This window comes from Branchiostoma lanceolatum, chromosome 8 (genome assembly GCF_035083965.1).
Source record: "Branchiostoma lanceolatum isolate klBraLanc5 chromosome 8, klBraLanc5.hap2, whole genome shotgun sequence".
Lineage (NCBI taxonomy): Eukaryota > Metazoa > Chordata > Leptocardii > Amphioxiformes > Branchiostomatidae > Branchiostoma > Branchiostoma lanceolatum.
The window spans coordinates 4,566,040-4,587,712 of NC_089729.1; the positions used below are offsets into that span (position 1 = coordinate 4,566,040).

The window sequence follows — 21,673 nt, forward strand, 5'->3', positions numbered from 1 at the left end:
ATGGTAGCATCCAATAAATGTTTTAGCGATACTTTTTCCTTTTCTTCTACTTCTTCTTTTGCTCGTGTCTATCAATTTTTGGAAACTGGTTGAGGTTAATTTAATGGCGGTGAAAATTAATGCCGAACTTCCAGGTTAAGCACATCTGTTAAAAACGTAGATTGGCCCATGCTGTTGGCACAAGTTCGTCCGTGTTTTGGAGCCGAGTAAAAAAAACCCATTGATCCCGCCACAGCACGGCGTTGCCCATATTTGGCAAGAGCATAGAGCTTAACCATATATGGGCGAGATTTCCCAGAATTTGGGGCGTTGGCCGAGTACAAAAGGCGCCGATTCGCGCGGCCAACCGTGGAGTTTCAGGTACCCGAGCGAGAGAGAGCACCTTCTGTCATCAACTATTACAACCAGGTAGGTTCTCCTTTATTCTGCTCTCACCATCTCTCCTGATTGCAGATAATCCTTATGTTGGCTGAATTCTCCTGATATTTTCAAGTTGGCAGCCATGATCGTATGAGATCACCTCGGCAAGCGCCTCAAGCTTGCACGCCAAATTTTTCGGACAGGCGGTTAGAAATAGTTTGGATAGTTTTAATGACGTGACATAGGCTGGGAAGGGGGATCAAGCTTTGAACTTGATGCATATTGACAGATGATACAGATATTCCTCCCATATGATTTATAACGGTATTCCGTCACAAAGAGCATTGCTGTGAGGAAAACATTGGGAACGACCAATGAATGGAAATTTTGCATGGGCATGTAAGACCCGTTATTTTCTAGACATGAAGTTCTTTGAAACAACATTATACATCAAGTTTGCCAAAATCCTCATAGCTTTGTATTTTTATGGGGATATGATATTGGCACAAAGCTATAAGAACGGTCTTGATTTTTAACACCTTCGTTGCACGCAGGTGTGTATACAGGAAAGCGAACGGTAAAAACCGTTGACACAGGACAAAAAGTTAACGGTAACCCTAGCCGGGGTTACCGACTAGCGAGTACGGTATTCAATTAGCAATTCGTCTGTATAGGCGCGGGTCGTGCTGAATACAAAAGATGCAGGGCTGCGCTCAGGCATGCCCTTATATGGCAATATCGCAGGGCCAGGGCGTAAGGTGAACGGGTTGTGAATAGTTATGTGGTGTGGTGAGCTCGGCGACCTATAGTGTAATGTTATTCTTTGAAAGGGCGGGAAAATAAATTGCTTCTTAAACATGTACATCGTTTGACATATATGTGTAAGAGAAAAAGCACCGGTAACCGTTATAAAACTCACAAAAACAACAAGGCACCGTTAGAAAAAACGACCGTTACAAAACAACATTACACGCACTCGGCATGACGTATGATTTCAGCGGGTCTGATATTTGAGTGCCCTCCAGAAGACAGTTGAATATGCACCCTGTTTTCTTTGCAGCTACTCACCGTTAAAACAACGGAACTGGCCTGTTTGGCGAACATTTCGTTACGCCATACACTCATATTACCCGTCTTAAGCACTCCTTTGGTTCAAGTCATTAAACAAAATAGGCGGCCGATTTTGAAAAGCTTTTTTTATTTGATATATTCCCTTATTAATACCGTTAGGGTTCCACTGCAAATTTGATCACCAATTAGCCTTGCATATAGGAGAAGCTCTAAGCCGCACACAGCGGTAATATGATAAAATGTGTCCCCATTGACCATAATTGTACTGATATCATTTATACCACTGCCTTCTCTACACATGGGGGGGGGGTGGTTAGTAAACCACAGTGGCTCAATCAAAGTTTTGCTTTTTAATTGCCCCTGTATTTGACAACGTTTATCATGCTATAAAACTTTATAAAAGAATTCCCTGGCCTAAAGTCCAGATAATAATGCAAGTAGAACTGGGTTCCCAGCCGGCCACTCATGATCAAACACTAGCTAGGTATGAATTAATAGGTAAGAACGTATCTGCGATATGGTCGTTGGTATGACTGTGATACTCTCCAAGCAGAGGAGTGGGTCCGGCTGGTTTTTGACGTGTTTTTAGGCGTTTTTCTCGGGCTTTCTACTTTGTCCCCACATCTGTGGGTTGGTGACATGAAGAAAACGGGACAAAATAGAAAGGCCGACGCCTAAAAACCCGTAAAAACAGCCGGACCTATTCCTCTGCTTGGAGAGTACCAAAGTGACACGGTAAATCATGTTGACACCCAGTAATGAAAATCGACCACCAAGCGGGGTAACGACAGCCCTGACCTTCCCGTCTGTCCCACTGTATCGATTTACTCCAAATACTAGTTTCATCACCGCGACTGCACTTTGAAAAATGTAGCCCATATCAAATGATTTTACTGACACGGCAGGCGCAGGGTGGGGTGGACCGATTTCTTCTTTCCCCCCCTCAAATAACGTACACAATGTATCTTTAAAAGGGAACTTGAACAAATTTTGTGGGTCTGAATATAGATATGAAATGGGGGTGGGTAAGCTGTGATAATTCAGGATTTGACTTTTACTAATTATGCCTTCCTTTCTGTGATATCCCCAAAATAGGAAGTATTGAAAAGAGATAGCTCTTTACCTGAATCCTACAAATGAACACAGGTTACCTGGGATAAAAGCAGTCAAAGGGATTTCGATATGGCAAGAAACACAGAAGCCATTAATGTTGACATTAATACAGTAACCGAAAGAACTCACACTGAGAGGCTCTCAGAACATAATTTGTTCCACACGATTTGGTTGTTTTGCCATGACGACCAGACCCGCCAGTAGGTGTTCCCTGATTCCCACAGGTAATCACTTTAGCTATGCAAGAAAGGCAAGACATTCTAACCTGGGGGCATGCATTATCATAGAGAAAAACATGACTCCTTCTCCAAGCAGATGTTAGGAGGAAAGATTGCGACGTATCCTGCTTTACCACGTGAACCGAGGGGTGGGAGGGTCCATAGAAAGTCCAGGATCTTTCCTCACGTCTACTTGAAGGCCGTGGGAGATCTCTAAGGATAGTAGAACACGTTTAAATGCCCGTCACGTCCGCTCAGCTTTCAACGCGCCATATTAACGATTTTTGGTACCGCCTATCGTCCATTTATCTGTCTACCGACGGTGTATGACAGACATATTTTTCACATTTATTGCTCGAATAGCCTATACCCTTGGGCGTGACAAAATGCTCAAATTATCCGTCGTCTGATCTCCCGCAGGGTAGTAGTTTACATCTACTTTCCTACGGCGAGCACTTCTTCAAATCAGAAAGATTGAAATAAGCGCTGGAAATCATACGTTAGCTGATAATGAGTACTGATAGTAGGGAAGAAAAGTTTGCAAGAGGGAAAATTCCAGTCTTTTAATGGAGCATATGGTACTATGTATTATCCCCATATTTCACCACATCGTTGGCGCCGGTCCAAGCAGTATGTTGTTGTGGTAGCCATTCATCGTTATAAACCTATGCATGTCAGTCAAAAAACAAAGTTGCTAAGTCCGAAGAATTACGCATTCGTGTATCATTCTCTAAATCCCTCAGTTTGTATCTGATAATCTGTTAATATCTTCAGATGTTTTCATCCAATCATAATTGATAGGCTTGGCATGCAAGCACGTCACTTCAAGTAGAAGTTGTACTTGCTTGTACATGGCGTCCTGCCAACGGCAAAACCTACATGCGGCTGCAAGGGTTCATTATATTCACTGCCAAACGACGTGCCTTAAATCTGAAATGTCTCGTTCCTGCAGGTTTCATCTCAAGTGATTCTACACACACAAAGTAAGCACAATGGAGGACGACGTTGCAGCACTTGTGATCGACAACGGCTCCGGCATGTGCAAGGCCGGGTTTGCGGGGGACGACGCGCCCAGGGCCGTCTTCCCGTCCATCGTGGGCAGACCCAGGCATCAGGTCAGTATAATGCAACTATAAACCAACCTTTGACGATATTTGCCTTGATATGAATGAGTTTCATTTCTTTGATATCTCTCACATACTGCCCACTATTAATCTCTTCTATGCAAGCCTACATCGTAGCAGCTAGTCCTCTTCCTTGGTGATATATTCATCTATATTCATTACACGTTAAATATGTCTTGCTTCATGGTTAGACTTTGACTCAAATGGTTTGAATATTTTTCACAGGGTGTGATGGTCGGAATGGGTCAGAAGGACAGCTATGTCGGTGACGAGGCTCAGAGCAAGAGAGGCATCCTATCACTCAAGTACCCGATCGAGCACGGCATCGTCACCAACTGGGACGACATGGAGAAGATCTGGCACCACACCTTCTACAACGAGCTGCGTGTCGCCCCCGAGGAACATCCTGTTCTTCTGACGGAGGCACCTCTCAACCCCAAGGCTAACAGGGAAAAGATGACACAGGTGAGTTGTCGCTTCCGTGATTGACAACACTGTTCGAGACATTCCTGACATTGGGTATGAAATGGTCGATTCACACAGAGTAGGCTTTAACATAAATGAATCAATGTTGTATGTTATTCACAGCTTATGTTCGAGACTTTCAACACCCCCGCCATGTACGTGGCCATCCAAGCCGTGCTGTCCCTGTACGCCTCCGGCCGCACCACGGGGATCGTGATGGACTCCGGGGACGGCGTGACCCACACCGTGCCGATCTACGAGGGGTACGCCCTGCCGCACGCCATCCTGCGTCTGGACCTGGCCGGGCGGGACCTGACAGACTACCTGATGAAGATTCTGACAGAGCGCGGTTACACCTTCGTCACCACAGGTGTGTATGTTAAAAAAGGAAAATAGATTTGACTTCTTTAGGCAGTGTTCTGTGAGACACATTATATTCGTCCTGTGAGGAATTTCTTTGCTGGGTTTTCTGACAATATATCTCGTATCTCACAGCTGAGAGAGAAATCGTCCGTGACATCAAGGAGAAGCTGTGCTACGTCGCCCTGGACTTCGAACAGGAGATGGCCACGGCCGCCTCCAGTTCCAGTCTGGAGAAGAGCTACGAGCTGCCGGACGGACAGGTCATCACCATCGGCAACGAGAGGTTCCGGGACCCTGAGACGCTTTTCCAGCCTTCTTTCATCGGTATGTGTCATCTTCAAATCTGCTAATGTGTTCTTTGTTTTTGTTTTGTAGTGCTGTATCTAAATCCCAGTGTGAACTGCAAAGACTGGCGCATAGAGCCAAACCTCCCTTGGTGTTATGAGGAAAGATACTTTTAAAATCACAGGACTAAATGAAAACTCATGGTATCTGAGCTTGATTCTTTTCTGTTTATTATCACTTCTCGTACCTCAGTTTTTATTCATGTGGGTTCCTTTTTATTTCTCTGTCTAGGCATGGAGTCAACTGGCATCCACGAGACGACCTACAACAGCATCATGAAGTGCGACATCGACATCCGTAAGGACCTGTACGCCAACACCGTGCTGTCCGGCGGCACCAGCATGTTCCCCGGCATCGCCGACCGTATGCAGAAGGAGATCACCGCCCTGGCACCCAGCACCATGAAGATCAAGATCATCGCTCCTCCCGAGAGGAAGTACTCCGTGTGGATCGGTGGGTCCATCCTGGCCTCCCTGTCCACCTTCCAACAGATGTGGATCAGCAAGCAAGAGTACGACGAGTCCGGACCTTCTATCGTCCACCGTAAATGCTTCTAAACATACACATCAAGTCTTCTTGCGTCTACTGTAAACTAATTGAGATTTTCTTAGCTCCCGGCTGAACGGCCTAAGGTTAATATGTTCTGTGTTTTGTAGTATCTTTTGTAGCAGAAAGACATAAGTATTTTTGTACTCTATCGACGACTCACGATCGACCTTGCTCTTTTGTTTGACCAAGTTTACGCTGCACTTGTATCATTTCTGAAGTTCGCACTGTATGATGATCTCTGTACTATGTAGCGACTAGGAAGATTATGCAATTGGTACACATGGATGTACTTGCCCTGATAGTCAACTTACTACTAATAACGATAGAAAAAATGAGGACGTGTAGAAGATCATAAGAGAAATACTATGGCAAGTGCAAGGCGTTAGATGTAGCGTTTTTTGTGTGCTGAAATTTGCGAGCACGCGACCACTACCACGATTGTTGTATCATATTTTTTACTATGTTGGAGAGGGACCATACCATTATGGTTTAGAGGTACACTGTTAGACAGTATGTTTGTTCATGTTTAGGACTCAGTGGTTATAGTGAAAATCACTGGAGAGTGTCGTTTTTATATATATTTGAGAGGTTTTGTGTTTTTATGGCTACTTCGGTTACATTTCCAAGAAACACCATCATGTTGCAACGTAAAAGAAAAGAATGGAAATTGTTTATTAGCGTCATACGTGACGCCTGTTGATTTTATACCCAAGTTGTTGTTTACGGGCCAACAAAATCGTGGCGAAGCCAAGTGGTATTTGCTAAGTTACTGTCTTCCTAACCTATATTCTTACTAGTGTACAAAGAATCGCTCTTCTCTGTCAGCTTGAGTATCTCCCTCTCTTTTATTTGTGCTCAATTTTACCGAGAGAGTCCACGTTTGGTCTGAGAGAATAAACCTGGAATATGCAAGGAATCACTACGCTGTTGTAATGTGTGTGTGTTTTAAATTTCAAGTAAGGCCATGTTGATTAGATTACATGAATGACATCCGCACGCGCAAGGATTTTTGTCCGTTTCCAAAAATACAAGTTTTCTACCATATATATATTGTAAATAGTGCAAAGCAGCTGCAAAATGAGACAATATATGTCGTAAATTGCAGAAGGGTATTTCGGAGAAAGAATACTAATGTCATAGAATTAAAAGTCGAAGAAGAAAATGTGAAAGAACAAAAATGAAGAATCCATTACGTGGTATACTCTAGTTCTGTGTGTCAAGTCATTTGTCCAACCTACCTGACCCCGTAGATTTCATAATGAAGGCAATGTTTTTTTCACACTCTCGCTTAATTTTGGTGTTATCAGAAGATGTCATCCATATAATTGAATCAACATGGCCTAACACTAGAGAACAGTAAAAACTAGGTTAGATATCTCGGTTCACAAGAAATTTTTGACGGTTGAAATCAAGCGACAACGTCTGTTTTTAGAATGCTTTTAATCTTGTCCTTGTCAAAATGTCAATCCAACATTACAATAAATGTGTAGTTTTTTGTTACCTTTTTACCGCTGCTTCAATATAACAATTCGCCAGGTGTCATTCAAGGTTACAGACGTCATTGCCCTAAGGGGCCAATAACTGACGAACGAACGTAATGCCCTTATATGGTGTTTCCAATGCACTGCCTGTGATAAACATTGATGCACTTCAAAGTTGCCCCAATGCCCCTGAGTATTTTATATCAAGGAATTCGGTATCGGTAAAGCAAAGACAACCTGAGAACAGATTATATATCATTGTACAAGTCATTTCCATATGCTGCATGGTGCTAATAACTAGAAGTTAATGAAATTTCAAGGACCTCTGACATGAGACTAATTTCATTGTAATAATAAGGAGGGGATAAACATAAACTGAACATAAAGATACAAAGTGTCAAGCCCCACAAATTCTCGTATATATAAGCCTCCCTCTCCCCCGGGCTCCAGGTGACACATGGCTTATGTAGTTTCGTATGTTTCATATACTGTGAAGTAATTGATATTACTTGTGAAATCCTTAATATCATTGGTAACCATTCAGATATTGCTAAAAGAATAACTTGCCCAATTGTGCACCGCTATACTGTAATAAATATATGATATTGATGGTTATATGAAGACATGGCATGCACTGACGTCACGTTATTCTCCCAGGCGACAGGTAACTGCAGTTCACATGTATCATGGAGGACCTGCGCGTGTGTTCATGACCTTATTTGGTCATGTGCAGGTAATGAGCTACTGGTTCACCTACCGGGCACCTACAGTGACGAATGAGTGTGTAGATAGCGCTATGCAAATATTTTGAAAAGTCTGTGTTTGCAAACGTGTGCAACGAATGTTCTATTCAAAGGCAATGCAAGGAATGAACTAGGAGCAAGCCTTGTTTAACAGTCACTATAATGACAATGGGGTGGTGTCGGTACACAAATACTGTAGCGGTCATTCTAATAACTACTTGTTGATTCTATGGTGTATGAAGTGAGGAATCCCATGATTAATAATTTAGCAACGTGCCACGGCAAGCCACTTCCCAATATGTGAATATCTCTGTTGAGGTGGATACTACTTGTATCACGAGCGCCGCCCAGCGGTTTTCGTTGCCCAATGCAATCCGACCAATGCATTGTTGTAAAACAAAAAAGGGAGATTTTCATGTAACACATCATAATATTTTCGGTATGAATTGAGCTGTTCATAAATATCTGATTGTTGTGACGTAATGCTGTCGTCACATCTAACCGTTTATAAAGCGAACAGTACATGACCAAATTTGGTGATGTAGATTAACCCGATGGCTTGGTTGTCAGGCACCTATACCAATAAAGGATCGATCAAACGGTGTATACTATCGGTGTCTCACTGTCTCCTCAGTGTGAAGTGTTGCTAGAGTTAACCTTTTCTTTTTGTCCTGTTATTTTGAAATTTAAGTTTCATGAGGGGAATGGCGGTCATCGTGGCATTTCCTGTACGGGAAGGTAGGTGATTGGGAGAAACAAACATCCTCTTGATGTGAATGATAGTTAGCAGAGCATATTCCTCAACTAAACAAACTGACGATGACTGTTCTGAATGACAGGATGAGGTCATAGTTTGACAGGCAAAGAACCACCCCACCCAAACACACTCCACTCTACAGCCACCTGTTGAAAAATTGGTTTACAAGAGCCAACAATATCTGACAAGTACTAGTGATTTCTTCTTTTTGTAAATGAAGACATGCACTTGTTTTAAGAATTGCACCTAGGCCCATTTTAAACATGCATTTCCAAGAACACCTGGAGTACAGTCAGCCCATGTCCGGCCGCGAAGTGACTTGGAACGCCCAGCTGCGCCGGCGGTGTGACGACCGCAGTATTGTCTCGCTTTGAATCATGACCAACTTGCACCACAGAGTCACAAAATTATGAAATAGACACCGAAACATTATGACATAAAGAGCAAGAAACAAATTTCCAAGTTTACGCCAAGTGCTTTTACTGATTTTCATATGGCAACTGACATGAGTATTGCATATGACTACTTCTCAGCCCACCTGTTAGATGTCAAAGGTCATAACCGCTGTAATGTTCCAAATATGGAGGCATGATCCCATTACGATTTTAAGAGTGACATGAGAAAAGAAGGATTAACATTATCTACGCGGGTAGTCGACGGTTGTTGTTTAGTTTCGACAATTATCTGTAAGTTTTGGCGTAATGAAACAGTTTTCTTCAAATTTTCGCTATGGCAGGATTTTTCCTCGCTAGATCTGCCTAGCCCAAGTGTCAGGCAGGTAACAACTCACAAGGTAATCAATCATACAGATGAGTCACAAGTACCGGTTGTCTGGAAGAGTTCATTATGCAAATGACTTAACGCACACATTACAACACAAACGGACCCTGCGAGTCTTCAACTCCTACCTAATTTGGTCAGACACTAGTAACGGTTTACCTGATTGGTTCATGGTGTACGTAACGTTCTGTAGGTCGTTCAATACACATGACAAGAGAGGACATACAATAACACAAAGCGTGGGGCAAAGCTGACCATAACCATATACGGAATAGTTCTAGCAAAAATACCATATTTGGGATACAATTCAGAGAACTGAGAGAGAGAAAAACGGACTAGCATTATTTGATATTCCTATTTTTGACGATGACATGACATGACCCCGTCCAAAGGATATAATTAGAGTTCAGGACCAAGCTGAGGCACATCACCTGCTGAGCGTTCTGTGAGAGGAAACTAACGGCCACACAAGGCGACTACAATTCAAGACAAGTCCGAGGTACGTTATGGTTTATGTGTTTTTTTCCATTCATATGGCTCAATTCTATTTCTACAACAGAGTTATTGATAACAGTAAGTGTTCTGCACGCATCTAACGTTATATGATTTTGAGAGAGTTTGAGAACAAATGTCTTTGTAAAATCCACAGGTCCCACTGTAGTAACTGTACAACCAAAGATGTGTGACGAAGATGTCTCTGCTCTGGTCGTGGACAACGGCTCCGGCATGTGCAAGGCCGGGTTCGCGGGGGACGACGCGCCCAGGGCCGTCTTCCCGTCCATCGTCGGCAGGCCTAGACACCAGGTGAGAAACCCTTATCAGACTATAGGCCTTGAGACAGAGACAAGATTAAGAGAAGGCAGTATGCTATATGTTCCATTTGCTTTATCATTTCTCTCCTTGATTTTGCTAACATTCTATATGTGATGGTCTTTCAAGGGTGTAATGGTCGGGATGGGCCAGAAGGACAGCTACGTCGGTGACGAAGCCCAGAGTAAGAGGGGTATCCTGACCCTGAAGTACCCGATCGAGCACGGCGTCGTGACCAACTGGGACGACATGGAGAAGATCTGGCACCACACCTTCTACAACGAGCTGCGTGTCGCCCCCGAGGAACACCCCATCTTATTGACAGAGGCCCCTCTCAACCCTAAGGCTAACAGGGAAAAGATGACACAGGTAAGCAGTAGTCAAAACGACTCCTTACTTAACGTGTCTTTACTTTACTAACATGTCCCCGTGGCGCAAGCGGTAACGCAACCCCACTGCTTGGCCATCTGCATCCAATTCCGTGGATCCGTGGGACGGAGTTCGATCCAAGGGTCGGACACTTAGCTTGGACATGTTGTAAAGGATTGCATTCGTCATTTCGGATGGTGACGTAAAGCCGGCAGCCACGTGTATGAGAGAGCTTCAGGTGTAAGCCTCAATTGTAAAACATCTGCTCGTAATATAACCTAGCACACCTATCGAAAAGAGTAGGGGTGACCCGGTACTTTTGAAAAGAGCCCAACACACTTATCAAGAAGAGTAGAGGTACCGGTGGCCCGGTATTCTTGGCATAAAACGTGAGCCGTGACGACGCCGCATTGCACTACTAGTACCACTAGTTACTTGACATTACAATATTCTTCACTTCAAATGAGGATGACTTCTTTACCTTTTACATGTACCTTAATTTTACTAATCAAACCTGACTAACCTCAATGACTTCTCTTGATCTACAGATCATGTTCGAGACGTTCAATTCTCCCGCCATGTATGTCAACATCCAAGCCGTGCTGTCCCTGTACGCCTCCGGCCGCACCACGGGGATCGTGATGGACTCCGGGGACGGCGTGACCCACACCGTGCCGATCTACGAGGGGTACGCCCTGCCGCACGCTGTCCAGCGTCTGGACCTGGCCGGGAGGGACATGACCGACAACCTAACAAGACTACTGACCGAGAGAGGATACAACCTAGTGACCTCTGGTAGGTCATACTGAAACAGACTTCTTCTTTCTACTTGTGTCGTATACTGTCCATTGGCTCTTAAAATGATTGTTTGATGCTAGATGCGGTTTGTTGCTATCAATGTGTCTTGCATGCTAGATTATCAAATAAAGCAATATCTGTTTCTTTAGCTGAAAAGGAGATCGTCCGTGACATCAAGGAGAAGCTGTGTTACGTCGCCGTGGACTTCGAGCAGGAGATGGCCACGGCTGCTTCTAGCTCGGCCCTGGAGAAGAGCTACGAGCTGCCCGACGGACAGGTCATCACCATCGCCAACGAGAGGTTCCGCTGTCCAGAGGCATTGTTCCAACCTTCTATGATCGGTGAGTCACAATTCACTGTTGCGGAACGACGCTCGATTCCTCCTCCTTCTTTCAAAGTACACAAAGCAACGTGGCCGGATATATAGCATATTGCCGATAAACGTTCACCATGCATGAAAGACATACTTGTACTTGCAATTAGCCCTTGGGCATGCATTTGCAATAAACTTTGTATTCAAATACTAGGAAAAAAATTGAATATTTAGATACTATTAAGCTACGATGGGTACAAACTTTGCAACATAATTGTACAATATAGGCTGAAAATACGAATAAAAAAGTCAAAGTAATGTAATAAAACGTGTATATTATAGCCTGTACTTTTAATGATTGCAGGTATGGAAGCAGTGGGCATCCACGAGACCACGTTCAACAGCATCATGGCGTGCGACATCGACATCCGTAAGGACCTGTACGCCAACATAGTGACATCAGGAGGGACCACCATGTACCCCGGCATCGCCGACCGTATGCAGAAGGAGATCACCGCCCTGGCACCCAGCACCATGAAGATCAAGATCATCGCTCCTCCCGAGAGGAAGTACTCCGTGTGGATCGGTGGTTCTATCATCGCTTCTCTTTCTACCTTCCAACAGATGTGGATCAGCAGGCAGGAGTACGACGAGTCCGGCCCGGCTATCGTCCATAGGAAATGCTTTTAATCCGCGTTACTTTATAACTGTAGTGCTAGACAGCTGGAAAAGATGGAAGGATGCCTACTAGACAGCTGCGAACACCTCATTTTCATTGTATGCTTTAAAGTTGAAACTATACTGATTAGTTTCTATTATCTGAGTACTATCTGTAGACAATGCTGATGATATTAAACAGTACGTATTTTTGAAGCAATCATAGCTTATTACGCATCAAAGCAATACGCATTCTCCCCATCAACTGTAACATTATTTAATAGATTTGAAAATATTTTCCGAGAATGTTTTGCCTAATTATAACGTTATACCTATCTATACAGTATCTTTGTAACCCGAACCAGAATAGCCTTTACCAAAGTTGTAAATATTTTTACTTAAAACAAGCTTGATGGAAATAAATCATGCTGTATGAAGATCAATTTTGTTATTTGTTTTGTTTTCTGGGTTCGCCCCCCTCCCTACATATACACTGATGATAACATTGACTGTTGCCGGTGTTGTGAATTGAACGTTTACAAGCGCACCGAAAGTTTACTATACTAGCGCACCGATATTTTTTACTTTCAATAAGTACCACATGTATTGCACTGTGCTAGAACAGCTTTAATGTTTGCAAGAAAATCGTGCGTTGATACCGTTAGCGGCCTGGAGTGTGGATGGCTACGTACGATGCTCACGAATGTGCTGCAATCTGTCACACTCTCTCTGAGTTCCGGCCATGTTGTTTTGGTCCAAAGTTCATTTGGTGTATCCGAACGTTGCGTTGTTTGCTAAAGTGTTCGAGTGAATCTCTTCAGCGTCAAATTAAGTGCCATTACGTTGATGGTGATGATGATGATTATGGTTGCTACTCATCATCAGTTCCTTTTCATCCTGCCGGACGATCAGTTCAGCGTCGGTGGGCTCGTCCGTGGGCGACGAGTCCAGCTTTACTAAACAGACCAATAATACGTTCTTGGATAGAGAGACGAAATCGGATCAGTAAGTTGGCCATAACTACTGCTAAATACACCTGTAATAGGCCAAGGGTCATACTACCACCTCGTTACCAAATAAGGAGATATGGTGGCAACCGTCGCACGTCACGTGCAAATCTGGGGCATGGGGTGGTTCCATTGAGGGGGTGTCCTTGAGCGCCTATCAATGTCCACCCCCTCCCCATTTGATCCCAACTTTGATTTGAGAGTACAATGTTGCACAACTTGAAAACGACGGCGTACTATGGAGTGAATTCATGGATGACGTTGTTGAGCTACCTCTGATGATTGCGGGGCCCGCCCTTGTGAGGTTATCATGAGTAAATGTCCCAGTATCAAGCCGTGTCAAGCAGCGGTACTGTTGACATTCGGATCGGCTCCTGAGTCTGTGTATCTGCGCTGAATGACTGACATCGACAGTCAGCTGTGCATACGTTACTGTCGTGATCACCTCACATAAGACTACGTCATTTAGCCGGTTGTACATCAATGTATCATTGGCTGCATGCAACGTTGTTTTAGGTTCCTTATATATGTGTCAATTTGTGAATAAATAATAATAATGCTGTATGGAGAGGATGGTTACAAAATAAAATATCAAGCTTTTAATTGGCGAATGCAAAGTAAACTACACTACAGTTTTTGCGAAATGTATAAGAAAAACGTTGTATTACTGGTTAACAAAACAATAAATGTCACATTTTACGTTGTGCAGGAAAGATTGAGCTTTGACAAGACCCATTTCAATGCAATTATACCCTCTTTGTTTTAGACGATAAAATAATCGACCTCTGTACCCGCAGTCACCTGGTTAAATGTACTGCCACACCTCCTTTGTAATCATTGCCTCACTGTGGGAGGTGCCCTGATACACGAGGTTGACTCAGCAAAGTAAGCGAGCATTGGTCTCGGGAAAGTTCCCATGAATAAAACACTTGCGCAAAGCAGGGAAGTCTGTCATGATACATAGTGAAGACCTACCGATTGACTTCTATCTACGCTGTACAAAACTTCTTGCCACGCCCCAAATCTGTGAGGGCATGGGCGATAACACCTGACAAGTGTCTACCTAGAAAGTACACATTAGATTGTATAAAACAAACGCACTCGACGACACGTTATATACGAGCGTGCCTTATATGGGCAAGCTTGACAGGCTTCTGTTTGGTGACCATTGTCTGCTCCTGATTGGTTCTTCTATGTTGAATATATCTATAGACGTTAGGGACGGGTCAGAAAGAATCGCAAGGGTGTGTGATGGGGGTGGGTGCAGAGGAAAACTTTATACATAGTCATGGTTTGTTAACTTTTACTTTTCCTTAGAAGTGTGCCTATCATAGTGTTTGTCTTCAAAATTCATTACGCGCATGCGCATCAATTGATATAGGTACCACTCCCACATTCTTTTCTCAATTTCTACCCACCCAATTAACGTGCTTCCTGATCCTCCCCTTTTATGACTCAATGATATATTTTTGGACGGTCCCTACGTATAACTCCAAAGAACCATAAACGCCACAGTGCGCATGCTCGGGAACACTCAATCCAACAGGTGGTTTAGATAGAGATATCTACACTGTAGGCGTGCGTCTTGAGGAGGTAATATACCAAAACGAGCAGACATCATTTGTATCCCATCTTCATTTACAGGTACGTAGACTCAAGTCTAAAGACTCCTGTGGACTTCGCTCGCGCTACCTGGTTATTGTGCTATGTAGTCGCCACACCTGAGTGAAGTAATGTGTAGTACATGTTGACTTAAGGCTCCGCCCACAATTTGGTTTTAAATCTCTAGAATTTTGAGCACATGTTTTCTGTAAAAAAACCTCAGGTAGAACGGCAGCAGTATATAAGCGACCATGTGTGACGACGAGGACAGCTCACCGGTGGTCGTGGACAACGGCTCCGGCATGTGCAAGGCCGGCTTCGCCGGGGACGACGCGCCCAGGGCCGTCTTCCCGTCCGTGATAGGGCGTCCTCGGCACCAGGTAAGGTATTCCTCTGCTATAGACTCTCACATTATCATCATAGTTTGATAGCAGCATGATTGTGAAATCCTATTTAACTATAATATCAATAATTATGATAGCAATTGTTGTAAATGAAGGGTCATTAATTAGATTTATTTACACACACGTAAGGCTACCATGGTAGGAATGGGCCAGAAGGACAGCTACGTCGGTGACGAGGCCCAGAGTAAGAGAGGTATCCTGTCACTCAATTACCCGATAGAGCACGGCATCGTCACCAACTGGGACGACATGGAGAAGATCTGGCACCACACCTTCTACAACGAGCTGCGTGTCGCCCCCGAAGAACACCCCATCTTATTGACAGAGGCGCCTCTGAATCCAAAGTCCAACAGGGAAAAGATGACACAGGTATGCGGCACACTCATGAGTTGTTCTATTGGCTTTGTTCATGAACAGATTAGTGACATTCTTTGCACCATCAAAATTGATTCAATGCTTGACGATATCGATCTGTCAAACCACAGATTATGTTTGAGACCTTCAACACTCCTGCCATGTACATCAACATCCAAGCCGTGCTGTCCCTGTACGCCTCCGGCCGCACCACGGGTCTGGTGATGGACTCAGGGGACGGCGTGACTCACACCGTGCCGATTTATGAAGGTTACTCGCTCCCCCACGCCATCCAGCGTCTGGATCTAGCCGGGAGGGACCTGACAGACAATCTGATGAGGATTCTGAGAGAGAGGGGGTACACTTTCAATAGCTCAGGTGCGTCAGTATGTGTGTTGTGCTACGGTCCCAATAGACCTCTTTCAAGTTACGGCGGCCATTTTAAATTTCCCGGGGTCAGCTCGGGGTCATGCACCAAAGTGAGGCTTGGGTAATTTCCGGAACAACCCGAGTCTCACTTTGGTGCATGACCCCCAGCTGACCCCGGGAAATTCAAAATGGCCGCCGTAACTGGAAAGAGGTCTATTGCACCGGTGCCCGTCACGGCGTCTATTTGTTGTTGGGTCCCGCTTTGATTTTAAGTCCAAGTTAAAATGATGCTGGATCCCGACCGGGTCCAAAAATAGCTCGGCAGCCGCAGGGTGTCCCACTGAGCCACGTAGGGGTCACGCCCGAAAATGCAAAAAAAAACAGTTCGTGAACTACGTATACCCGGCGGGGCCCCCTTTTAGACCCAGTGATTTATAGAATGTCTTCGATTCAAACGCACCGCTCACAATTGTTCAAAACAACATTGATGACAGCGTCGCAAGAGCTCTTGAAATACACAAATCCTAATGCCACCTATATCTCCGTTCTAGCTGAGAGAGAAATCGTCCGTGACATCAAGGAGAAGCTGTGCTACGTCGCCCTGGACTTCGAGCAGGAGATGGTCACAGCTTCCACCAGCTCCTCGTTAGAGAAGAGCTACGAGCTGCCGGACGGACAGATCGTCATCATAGGCGACGAGAGGTTCCGGGCCCCGGAGACACTGTTTCAACCTTCCTTTATTGGTAAGCTAACAGCATCATTCTATAACTGTCCTTTATAGACTTAAACGACACCATCCTATGATTCATAAATCTGTGGATACATATATCTAAGGTCTGATCAAAGAAAGATTTCAAAGTATCGAAAACACAAACAATTTGTTAACCAGAGTAGGGGGACCTCATACTTCAATTGAGTTTTTAGAGCTTTTATACAAATTGATTCCACATTAACATAATCCATGTATGGTGATGTGTACCTTTAACTATCTTACACACATATGATATTTCGATATGTTGCTCTATCCCATATGATTGTGTGTAATCAAACTCATTTGTATGCACTTATTCGTTTGTATGTATGTATGACGTCGCTGTGCTTTTGTTGTGTCAATAAAGATCTCTTCATGTCACAAATATGAAATTTCCATCACTTATCACTAAGGAAGTATTGCATTTTCGTATGGATTATGCAAATTATACCCTTACCCTTTGTATGTATGGTATGGTATAAGAAAACAGCTGGTATAAAAGTCAGATGATTTAATGTTGTAAGAAAACTCTACTTGAACAGCCCAAAGCTCCTCACACACAGCCCCTAGTCTATTCCAAAAACCTGCGTGTAAATCGGGCCTATGTTTGATTTGTTGCAGGCCTTGAGTCACACGGCATCCATGAACTGACGTACGACGGCATCCTGAAGTGCGACATCGACATCCGTAAGGACCTGTACGCTAACGTAGTCCTGTCAGGAGGCACCACCATGTACCCCGGCATCGCCGAGCGCATGCAGAAAGAAATGAGCGCCATGGCACCCAGCACCATGAAGGTCAAGATCATCGCTCCTCCCGAGAGGAAGTACTCCGTGTGGATCGGTGGGTCCATCCTTGGATCCCTGTCCACCTTCCAAGAGATGTGGATCAGTAAGGAAGAGTACGACGAGTCCGGACCGGGTATCGTCCATAGGAAATGCTTTTAGTCGTTCGTTCCAATGCTGCTAGTATCTCAGTACACACAATCAACACACAAAGAAAAGTGAGGAACATTGATGGCACAAAAAATGACGATTCTTAAAAGTAATACTTTTATAATTACTCAAATACTGATTACTAACTGATGCCAATACTTAGCTTTGTAGATAATGCTATTTATATTTCTTGTACAGGATATGTGGTACATTCCAATAAAACATCCAACGTGTCCTTTTTCCTATTCCTATTTTTATTGACTGGTTACGCTTAAGTTGCTCTATACTCTTGTTGAAGGGGGGAAAACGCGTCTAAGGGCCGATTTACCCACAGGTCTTCGGAGTCGACTCGGGGCTGTGTGTGAGGAGTTGCTTAAGTGGAGGTTTCCTACTAGAAAATGCTACTTAATTATAATAAGTGGCCTAGGGTTCACCTTGCACATAGTCGACTCAAAAACGCCTGTGTGAATCGGGCCTAAGCTGTAGCCATTATCCGTGTAATGTGTTGGCACAGAATCAGTGCTGTGCGTCATTTGTGTTGTTCATGTGACCCTTTTCAAATCTAGTTAACCGTATTCAGCCCTATCTTCCGAACTGTAGGCAGTGTAGCGGAAATGGTTATAGCACTGCCAAGAAGGAAAATTGAATAAAGCGGACTTAATACGTTCACGGTTACATAAATAAAACATGGGTGAAATAGATTGTAGTCGATTATTTTTATAATTTTTTCATAAAACCAAGTACAACATCATAATATCCGATATCGATGTGTATTTATTTCCACCTACCGAGATCATTCAGGGCCATGTAGGTAACAAAACAGGGCCTTCATTCCTATCTATAGAAATGACGTCATTCTCAGTGAGGTATACAGGTGTGACAAGCTGTGAGGTCAGATGTCAGGGGTCAGTCAAGTTACTGAACAACCAGGAGGTGTGGCTCTATGACTTTGGACTACAATGCATTGAACGTCTCCTTATATGTATACCACGCCATTGTTTATGAGTCTACGAGGTACAGATAGTATACAGCGAACATGTGTGAGGATGAGACCGTCGCGCTGGTTATAGACAATGGCTCCGGTACCAGTAAGGTCGGCTTCGCGGGAGACACCGTTCCACTGTCCGTGTTCCCGTCTGTTGTAGGAAGACCAAGAGGTCAGGTAAGGAAACATCGTAGTTATACATAGTTACCTCCGTGAAAGTATTGTTTTTGGTCTGTCTGTTTGCTTGTCCGTCTATCTGTCTGTGTGTCTGTTTGCTTCTTTGTTTGTTTGTTTTTCCGGATACTTAGGCCAACAATGACGTAAGAAGCTATAGATGGATTGTGATGCTATTTGGTATGTGGGTGGGTCTTGACTGAAGACAAAGGTCAATGTCGATTATGGGCCTCCATGACTTTTCTTGTTCAATTATGAGTGGCTGGTCAAAGAATCACTCAGACTCTCTGTAACAACCGAAATCTTGACTTTCTGTACTGACAGGCCTTTGAAGAGTACAAGGCAAACAAAGACAACTACGTCGTCGGTGACGAGGCCATAAGCAAAAGGGGAATCCTGACCGTGAAATACCCCATCGAGCACGGCGTCGTGACCAACTGGGACGACATGGAGAAGCTCTGGCACCACACCTTCTACAACGAGCTCAGCGTGAACCCTCAGGAACATCCAGTCATGTTGTCAGAAGCGCCCATGAACCCTAAAGCCAATAGGGAGAAGATGACACAGGTATATTTGCTTCTTCAAAACGTATCTTCACTTGTTCCTCTATGACAAGTAGCACGGAATGCCACCCGTTTGTTCTCTACAAATAGAGCGCGGTTAGCAACCTTTTGCGATTGCCCACGCTTAATCTGTCCGTAACCTTGAAATATCAAAACGCAGATCATGTTCGAGACGTTCATCGTCCCCGCCATGTACGTCCAAAGTCAGCCCGTGCTGTCCCTGTACGCCTCCGGCCGCACCACGGGGGTCGTGATGGACTCCGGGGACGGCGTGACCCACACCGTGCCGATCTACGAGGGGTACGCCCTGCCGCACGCTATTCCCCATCTGGACATAGCCGGCAGGGACCTGACCGATCAACTCATGAGATTTCTAACAGAGAGAGGATTCAGCTTTACGACTACAGGTACGCAACCATTCTATTAAAAACGAATAACGATTCAAGTTGGACCGTTAAACAAAAGGAGTACATAAGATTTAAGTGTGGGCCGTTAAAAGAAAGTGCGAGAGGTCCTCGCCCCCGCAAACGATCTTGCAAATCCGTCTCAAATCCGTATTTTGAATGTCACTCTGATCCTGAAAATTACGTTGACTACATATTTTTCATCTGAATCAAGCTGACCGGGAGACCGCTCGCGACATCAAGGAGAAGCTGTGTTACGTCGCCCTGGACTTCGAGCAGGAGATGGCCACGGCGGCCTCCAGTTCCAGTCTGGAGAAGAGCTACGAGCTGCCGGACGGACAGGTCATCACCATCGGCAACGAGAGGTTCCGCTGTCCAGAGACACTGTTCCAGCCAAATTCAATGGGTGAGCTGATGATATTTAGTGGTTATAACGTTAATAGAGAAGGATTTCAGGACATCGCATGACTTCACTTTTCACATTTCAATCTACATTCAAACATAACGCCTTCGTCCATAACTTTATTTGACATACAACAGGTATGGAAATGCCGGGCGTCCACGAAAGCACATTCAACACAATCAACAGATGTGACGTAGACATCCGTAAGGACCTGTACGCCAACACCGTGCTGTCCGGCGGCACCAGCATGTTCCCCGGCATCGCCGACCGTATGCAGAAGGAGATCACCACCCTGGCACCCAGCACCATGAAGATCAAGATCATCGCTCCTCCCGAGAGGAAGCTCACCGCCTGGAGAGGTGGATGTACCCTGGCCTCTCTGTCCACCTTCCAACAGATGTGTATCAGTAAAGAAGAATACGACGAGTCCGGACCTTCTATCGTCCATCCCAAATGCTTCTAAACATACACATCTAGTCTTGTTGCGCCTACTGTAGATTGAGACTTTCTTAGGGAGTGGCTGTACAGCGTACGGTTAATATGTGTTTTGTAGTATATTTTATGATAGATTAAAAAACCATACCGGCAGACAGAGATATAATTTGTAACGTGCAAATTGTGTTAATTGTATATATCAAACGCTTGAAAGATACATAACAAGAGTTCTACGACCTCATACCTTCGTCAAATGATTTTGACCTTTATGACTGACGTATTAGGAGTGTTTTTCATCAATCATCAATCATACCAGTTGACCCTCTTCACCCAAATAACATAAGTTGTCCAAACCTCCTTGTTATGACTATGAGCTTAACAAAGAAGGTTATGCTAACATTTATCATCAATTATGCAAATAAGCTCCCTCCTTATTAGCATGATTTGATTCAATGGTGTTCACATTCACACAACTTCCTAATGCCACAAGTATGAAATTGCCGTCATTTACTAGTATGGAATTATAGTAGTTTCTCACTAATTATGCTAATTAGGCCCACATTTGCATATTTCCTATCTATCAACATTCCTCTCTTCCTTAGTTACAAATGTCACATATTTGAATAGTCATATCATGGAACACAGCAGATTTTTAAAATTGCCTCATTAATCATGCGAGTTAGAATTTGATTTGCATAAATATCATCCAATCATACAAAGCATCACGTAAGCTATCTACATACCAAAAATCATGACCATCCATCAAGACCATCTCGAGTTATAGTTTTTCTCATTAATTATGTCAATGAGGTTCTCATTTGCAAAGCTGATATCTATTAATATTTCTCTCTTCCTCAGTTACATATGTCACATGTTTGAGAGTCCTATCATGGAAATTGATGGATGTATGAACTTTCCTCATTAATTATGCAAATTAGATACTGATTTGCATAATAAGTACCTAATCATGT

At 44.0% G+C, this 21,673-nt stretch overlaps 4 protein-coding genes across 4 annotated transcripts; all 4 read left to right on the plus strand.

Annotated features, from left to right (window-relative positions):
* The first annotated feature begins 281 nt into the window (after positions 1-281).
* LOC136439743 (actin, cytoplasmic-like) lies at positions 282-6,530 on the plus strand. The gene is made up of 6 exons (XM_066435303.1): positions 282-408; positions 3,715-3,877; positions 4,112-4,351; positions 4,475-4,721; positions 4,847-5,038; positions 5,291-6,530. The coding sequence occupies exons 2-6, from the start codon at positions 3,755-3,757 to the stop codon at positions 5,614-5,616; spliced, it is 1,128 nt and encodes a 375-aa protein (XP_066291400.1). The 5' UTR covers positions 282-408; positions 3,715-3,754; the 3' UTR covers positions 5,617-6,530.
* A 3,059-nt stretch (positions 6,531-9,589) lies between these two features.
* Positions 9,590-12,755, plus strand: LOC136439742 (actin-5C-like). Its single transcript, XM_066435302.1, has 6 exons — positions 9,590-9,868; positions 10,019-10,173; positions 10,309-10,548; positions 11,097-11,343; positions 11,496-11,687; positions 12,024-12,755. The coding sequence occupies exons 2-6, from the start codon at positions 10,048-10,050 to the stop codon at positions 12,347-12,349; spliced, it is 1,131 nt and encodes a 376-aa protein (XP_066291399.1). The 5' UTR covers positions 9,590-9,868; positions 10,019-10,047; the 3' UTR covers positions 12,350-12,755.
* A 2,068-nt stretch (positions 12,756-14,823) lies between these two features.
* LOC136439739 (actin, cytoplasmic 3-like) lies at positions 14,824-17,973 on the plus strand. The gene is made up of 6 exons (XM_066435299.1): positions 14,824-14,967; positions 15,149-15,305; positions 15,459-15,698; positions 15,815-16,061; positions 16,604-16,795; positions 17,425-17,973. Exons 2-6 carry the CDS (start codon positions 15,177-15,179, stop codon positions 17,748-17,750), a joined length of 1,134 nt encoding a protein of 377 aa, XP_066291396.1. The 5' UTR covers positions 14,824-14,967; positions 15,149-15,176; the 3' UTR covers positions 17,751-17,973.
* A 662-nt stretch (positions 17,974-18,635) lies between these two features.
* On the plus strand, positions 18,636-20,772 carry LOC136439763 (actin-1-like). Its single transcript, XM_066435331.1, has 5 exons — positions 18,636-18,900; positions 19,222-19,464; positions 19,621-19,867; positions 20,079-20,270; positions 20,405-20,772. The coding sequence occupies exons 1-5, from the start codon at positions 18,775-18,777 to the stop codon at positions 20,728-20,730; spliced, it is 1,134 nt and encodes a 377-aa protein (XP_066291428.1). The 5' UTR covers positions 18,636-18,774; the 3' UTR covers positions 20,731-20,772.
* The last annotated feature ends 901 nt before the right edge of the window (positions 20,773-21,673 follow it).

Coding starts and splice junctions, on each gene's coding strand:
- LOC136439743 (XM_066435303.1), top strand. CDS start 3,755: ATGGAGGACGACGTTGCAGCACTTGTGATCGACAACGGCTCCGGCATG. Junction 3,878..4,111: donor TGGGCAGACCCAGGCATCAG/GTCAGTATAATG, acceptor TATTTTTCACAG/GGTGTGATGGTCGGAATGGG. Junction 5,039..5,290: donor TTTCCAGCCTTCTTTCATCG/GTATGTGTCATC, acceptor TTCTCTGTCTAG/GCATGGAGTCAACTGGCATC.
- LOC136439742 (XM_066435302.1), top strand. CDS start 10,048: ATGTGTGACGAAGATGTCTCTGCTCTGGTCGTGGACAACGGCTCCGGC. Junction 10,549..11,096: donor ACAGGGAAAAGATGACACAG/GTAAGCAGTAGT, acceptor CTTGATCTACAG/ATCATGTTCGAGACGTTCAA. Junction 11,688..12,023: donor GTTCCAACCTTCTATGATCG/GTGAGTCACAAT, acceptor TAATGATTGCAG/GTATGGAAGCAGTGGGCATC.
- LOC136439739 (XM_066435299.1), top strand. CDS start 15,177: ATGTGTGACGACGAGGACAGCTCACCGGTGGTCGTGGACAACGGCTCC. Junction 15,306..15,458: donor TAGGGCGTCCTCGGCACCAG/GTAAGGTATTCC, acceptor CACACACGTAAG/GCTACCATGGTAGGAATGGG. Junction 16,062..16,603: donor GTACACTTTCAATAGCTCAG/GTGCGTCAGTAT, acceptor TCTCCGTTCTAG/CTGAGAGAGAAATCGTCCGT.
- LOC136439763 (XM_066435331.1), top strand. CDS start 18,775: ATGTGTGAGGATGAGACCGTCGCGCTGGTTATAGACAATGGCTCCGGT. Junction 19,465..19,620: donor ATAGGGAGAAGATGACACAG/GTATATTTGCTT, acceptor ATCAAAACGCAG/ATCATGTTCGAGACGTTCAT. Junction 19,868..20,078: donor ATTCAGCTTTACGACTACAG/GTACGCAACCAT, acceptor ATCTGAATCAAG/CTGACCGGGAGACCGCTCGC.